A 6,158-nucleotide genomic window follows, 5' to 3' on the forward strand; every position below is an offset into this window, starting at 1 on the left:
TGGAGGTGCGGGTGAATCTGTGGCGGATATGGAAGTTTCCTTTGGGGCCTTGGAGGGAGGTTAGGGGGGAGGTGTGGGCGCAAGTCTTGCACCTCCTGCGGTTGCAGGGGAAGGTGCGGGGAGTGGAGGTTGGGTTGGTGGGGGGTGTGGATCTGACGAGGGAGTCACGGAGGGAGTGGTCTTTACGGAATGCTGATAGGGGAGGGGAGGGAAATATATCCTTGGTGGTGGGGTCCGTTTGGAGGTGGCGGAAATGACGGCGGATGATGCGCTGTACATGGAGGTTAGTGGGGTGGTAGGTGAGGACCAGTGGGGTTCTGTCCTGGTGGCGGTTGGAGGGGCGGGGTTCAAGGGCGGAGGATCGGGAAGTGGAAGAGATGCGGTGGAGGGCTTCTTTCACATGATTTCTCAGTTCCTCTTTGCCTCTTTTCACAAAGGATCAAAGTACAAAATATTACTTCAATAGCTTTTGACCCCTACTTTCAACCAGTCAAAATAATTTTCCCTCTTTAAAGCTTTTCCCTGCTGTCAAAAGTAAAAGTGACATAGAGTGCAAAACTACTTCCAGATATCAGGCTAAAATTAGTCTGCTCTCACCTCCTTTCTCAATATTTACTTCAACAGCCAATGGAAACATGATTTTATACATTACAAAAAAATCAAGCTATGAGATAACCACAAAAGCAGTTTTTAGCCAAATAAAGGGGCCAATCAATGTCATTATTTAAGGCAAAGTTAAAAATCACACAACACCAGGTTATAGTCCAACAGGTTTAATTGGAAGCACACTAGCTTTCGGAGCGACGTTCCTTCATCACTATCACCTGATGAAGGAGTGTCGCTCCGAAAGCTCGTGTGCTTCCAATTAAACCTGTTGGACTATAACCTGGTGTTGTGTGATTTTTAACTTTGTACACCCCAGTCCAACACCGGCATCTCCGAATCATTATTTAAGGCAGCTCAACATAACTAGGAGAGCTTTTTCTATGGTGAACCATAGTCTAACATTTATCCCTAAGTATACAAGCCTTCTATGCCATTAAAAGTGGGTGAAAGTATTGAATAAGACTTGCATCTATTCCTATATTATACTAACAATGAGTCATCTCATGCTTCAGTATTCCACATATGCTAAAAAGTGTGTAGCGTCATTTTGAAGAATGTCAAAACAGATATTAGATTTAAAAAATACTGGAACACGGAAAATAAAAACCAGATGAATAAAATAGTAAAGAAATATTTTGAAACTTGTGGGCTGATACCTGTTTATTGGAAAACACAAATTCCCTTAAAGATATATCAAACTGTTAGTGGATTTAGCTACAGTACTAAGTGTTTAAATCATAACACTGATTCTGATACATGTAATGCAAGATAAATTCATATGGAAAATTATTTTAGAAACTAAAAAGTCTGTTACAAATTTACAGTGATAAAGATTGAGCGCCCATTAAAATTGATCAACAGTAGAAAAAAGAACCCAGCAGTAAGGTGTTAATATATCAGAATTACAGGAATTCTATACAACGGCTCTCATTTATACTTCAACATAGTAAAACACTGAATCAAACATGCTTAATAGAAACAAAAGCCATGTGAGGATATGGTGGGTCAGATGACCAAAAGCTTGTCCAAGAGGTAGGTTTTAAGGAATGACTTAAAAGAGGAAACCAGACAAAAAGGCATAGATAGAAAATTCTAGAGATAAGACAACCTAAGTAGCTAAAGACCATAAATGCTGAGGTGATTAAAATTGAGGATGCTTAAGTGGCTACAACTGGATGAAGACAAAAAACTTGGGGGTGTGGCAGGGGGCTGGCGATAGGGAGGGACAAGACCATGAAGGATTTAGGAAAAAAAATTCCCAAAAAGGTGCGTGCATTAGAAGCTAGCTAATGATTGCTTTTAGATGTGTCATTTGAGTCCAGCATTTAGCTTTGTACTTGCCATTTTAACAACTGTGCTGCAAACTAATCAGTCAGTGTTGCAGATTAATCTCCGTGGACTCTACAGTTGCAAGAAAAAAAACCTGAAAAATTCTAGACAAATGGAATTCAATTAGCCTTTTCTCACAAATACAGAAGAATTAACCTAAATGACTAACTCAATTATTTCCCCCAACATCTGCAGCAGACAGTCTATTAACATCTTATTCAAATAATGTTCCTTTCAAACTCAATTCTAGTGCCTTTTACACCTACTCACGCATTCTCATTGATCCATAACAATTGTAACATTAACACTTTCTGCAGGTTCTTTAAAAAAAGGCATTGTTTTCAGTTTTAAGGCTTGACTCTGAAGCACAGTGACATTTGTAGTTAAGAATTTGGATCCCACAAAAAACCAGAGGACAGAAATGGGCAGTTGAGTGATTTTCTGGCAGGACTGTTTAAGAAAGAATGATGGTTAGGGCTTCAAGAAATACTCTTGCTGTATAAAAAGTGCCATGGAATTTTCAAGTAGTGGCTGGTAGATGAATCTGGATTTAATACATTATCTGCAGTACTGTGAACAGCTTTGGTCTCCTTACTTAAGGAAGGTTATGTTTTGGAGGCAGTTCAAATAAGATTTGCTAGATTGATAGCTGGAATGAGCAGGTTGTCCTGATGATTCATGGATAGTCTGGGCTGTTTCCAATACTGTTTAGAAGAGTGAAGGACAACTTGATTGAAGCATACAAGATCCTGAAATGCCCCGACAAGATGGAAATGGTAAGAATATTTCAACATGAAGGAGTTCTGAGATCTAGAGGGCACTGTTTAAATTGAAAAGTCTTCCTTCTAGAACACAGATTGGAAGAAACATTTTATCAGTAGGTAGTGCAACTTCAAAATTCATCTCCTTAGAAGGCAGTACAGGCAGAGTCATCGAAATTTTAAGGTGGAGGTAGATAAATTCTTACTCAGCAATAGTTTTTGCAGATAGGCAAGAATGTGGAGTTCAAAACAAACAAATCAGCCATGATTTTATTGAATGGTAGAGCAATCTCAAAGAGACAAATGACCTACTTCTGCTTGTAGTTCCTTTGTTCATACCTGCAATACGTACACTCCATTTAGGAATTAGAACAAAAGAACAAATAGCCAACACTGATTTAAAAGGAAAGACCTTCACTGACAAAAAAAAACTGCCTCCTTTGAGAATACTGCAAAATGTTTCAGTAAACTAAATCCCATGCTACAGTTTATTTAGATTTTTAGAATGCAATAGATATGAAAAAGCTCCAAGGTAAAAGCACACAAATTCAGGTTAAAGGCAACATAAGCAACTCTTGTATTAAAAAAAGGAAAAAGAATCATCAATGAACTTCAGGATGTACTGTCAAGACTAAGTGAGGAATTGTGTTGGTTGTAATATCAAAAGAACAAATGCATTTGACTCTAATGCCCACAAGTTGTCTGAATACACAAATCAATAATGGTTTTCAAAACATTCTGCCAATGTTCAAAACATACCACACAAAATGTTCATACACAAGTGCTATTAAAAAGTTGGGAACAATATGTTTGCATGGATAGAAAACTGGTTAGTGCACAGGAAGCAAAAAATAGGGATAAACTAGACATTTTCAAGCTTGCAGGTGAAACAAGTGGAGTTCCACAAGGATCAGTATTGGGCCCTCGGCTACTTGCAATCTATATTAATGACTTGAACAAAAAGACCCAATAGGGTGTACCCACGTTTGCTAACAGTATATAGTTAGGTGCATATAAGCTTCAGTAAGGACATAAAAGCAGAGATGGCTCAGTGGTTAGCACTACTGCCTCACAATGCCCGAGACCTGGATTCAATTCCACCTTCAGATGACTGTCTGTGTGGAGTTTGCACATTTTCCCCGTGTCTGAATGGATTTCCTCCGGGTGCTCTGGTTTCCACCCACAGTCCATAGATGGACCATAGAGGGTAGGTGGATTGCTCATGCTAAATTGCCCATAGTGTCCAGGGATATGCAGGCTAGGTGGGTTAGCCTTGGGGAAAGCAGGGTCATGGGGTTGGAGTAGGGATATGGGTCTGGGTGGGATTCTCTTCAGAGCATTGGTGTGGACTCAATGGGCTGAATGGCCTGCTTCCACACTGTATGGATTCTATGAAAAAGGGTGCAAAGAGATCGAGAAGGTTGAACAAATGGGCAAGGTGAGAATAGATGGACTAGAGTATGAGAAAGCACAAAGTTATTCATTTCGATATTAAGAATACAAAAGCAGAATTGTTTGTACAAAGGCATGAAATTTCTAAAAATGTTGAAGTTCCAAGAGACTGGCATACAAGTAACAAAAAGTTAGCACACTGGTACAGCAAGTAATCAGGGTAGGAAACTGCAAATTAGCCTTTACTGCAAGGGGATCGGAGTACAAGAATAATGAAGTCTTGCTACCGTTCCATACAGCTTTAGTGAGACCACACCAGAATTAGTGTGTGCAGACCTTGTCCCAATAATTTAGAAAGGATGTATCTCTACCGAAAGCAGTACTGCAAATGTTCACTATATTTGTTTCTAAGTCAAGAGGGGCACACCCACTGTACCAGAAAAGCCCCTCACTAAGGAACGTGGGGAGATTGTGGGAAAGCACAGTTAAGGCCAATAATCACAATGGTTGAATGCAATGGCAAGCTCAAGGCACTCTGTGTTCTAGACTTGCTCCTTTGCTTCGTGAATGGACTGCAGGCTTATAGTTCCCAAGGGAGAAAGCAAACAATGTTAAAGATGGAAAATTACTGAAGTTTTAGACCAAATCTCTTTCAACAATTTCCTCTCAATTCAAATTCAATTCTTTCCAGGAAACTGTTCCTATAGAAAGTGCAGATATTTGAACTGGCAGCTTCCATCAAGGTGGTAAAAGTTTAATTTCTCAATCCTTCACAAGTTCGCAATATTTATCATTTTAAAGATGCTAACTGGAGATACAATTAGACAAACTTACCAACGTGATGTCCAGATGCATGATTCTCTCATGCTGATCAATATAATAGACACTGTCTGGATACCACCTGTCACAGTGCAGATAGTTGTACATGCCAAAGACACACATATGGTCCAAGGTGTACTGATCTTCTCGAAGTTTCACTTCAGCTACAGCTAAACAAAAATACACCAAAAGCATGATCAGAATAACCATCAGAACTGACACAACTCTTTCCCCCACACTCGAGAGTTCAATTCATTTCTAGCTGGCTGCTTAGCTGAATTTTTTCAATGTTTGAAACAGAATCATTCTGCCCAAAAAAAATGCATTGGCATATAAAAATAAAATCAATACCTTTGAGACACAAAAATCAGTACAATTAGTCCATGTGTATACCATGAGATACTGAAAGATAATACATAAATTAATTTCTTTTTTTCTATGTTTGCAGATAGTTTATGACAAAAAAAATTGCAGATGGTGGAATCCTAAGTCGAAAAGCAGGAGACTGGAAGAACACAGCAAGCCAGGCAGCAAGAGGAGGTGGAGAAGTCGACATTCTAGGTATAACCCTTCCTGAAGTGGGTTCTGGATCAGTGGTGCTGGAAGAGGACAGCAATTCAGGCAGCATCCGAAAAGCTTCGAAATCGACGTTTCGGGCAAAAGCCCTTCATCAGGAATAAAGGCAGACAGCCTGAAGCGTGGAGAGATAAGCTAGAGGAGGGTGGGGGTGGGGATAGAGTAGCATAGAGTACAATAGGTCAGTGGGGGAGGAGATGAAGGTGATAGGTCAGGGAGGAGAGGGTGGAGTGGATAGGTGGAAAAGGAGCTGGGCAGGTCGGACAAGTCCGGACAAGTCAAGGGGACAGTGTTGCTGGAGGTTAGAAACTAGGATGAGGTGGGGGAAGGGGAAATGAGGAAGCTGTTGAAATCCACATTGATGCCCTGGGGTTGAAGTGTTCCGAGGCGGAAGATGAGGCGTTCTTCCCCCAGGCGTCTGGTGGTGAGGGAGCGGCGGTGGACGAGGCCCAGCACCTCCATATCCTCGGCAGAATGGGAGGGGGAGTTGAAATGTTGAGCCACAGTGCGGTTTGGTTGATTGGTGCGGGTTGCTCGGAGATGTTCCCTAAAGCACTCTGCTAGGAGGCGTCCAGTCTCCCCAATGTAGAGGAGACCGCAACGGGAGCAACGGATACAATAGATGATATTAGTGGATGTGCAGGTAAAACCTTGATGGATGTGGAAAGCTCCTTT

At 40.9% G+C, this 6,158-nt stretch overlaps 1 protein-coding gene across 2 annotated transcripts in view; it reads right to left on the minus strand.

The window, feature by feature from the left end:
• Positions 1-6,158, minus strand: part of nudcd1 (NudC domain containing 1) — a 124,792-nt gene that overhangs the window by 86,649 nt on the left and 31,985 nt on the right. Inside the window, exon 2 of one of the 2 annotated variants that reach the window (XM_043688747.1) lies at positions 4,923-5,077. The exons of the other annotated variant lie outside the window; for it this stretch is intronic. Coding sequence (XP_043544682.1) covers positions 4,923-5,077 — 155 coding nt within the window. The remainder of the gene's footprint in view (positions 1-4,922; positions 5,078-6,158) is intronic. 2 annotated transcript variants of the gene reach the window in all.

Source organism: Chiloscyllium plagiosum, chromosome 4, assembly GCF_004010195.1.
Source record: "Chiloscyllium plagiosum isolate BGI_BamShark_2017 chromosome 4, ASM401019v2, whole genome shotgun sequence".
Lineage (NCBI taxonomy): Eukaryota > Metazoa > Chordata > Chondrichthyes > Orectolobiformes > Hemiscylliidae > Chiloscyllium > Chiloscyllium plagiosum.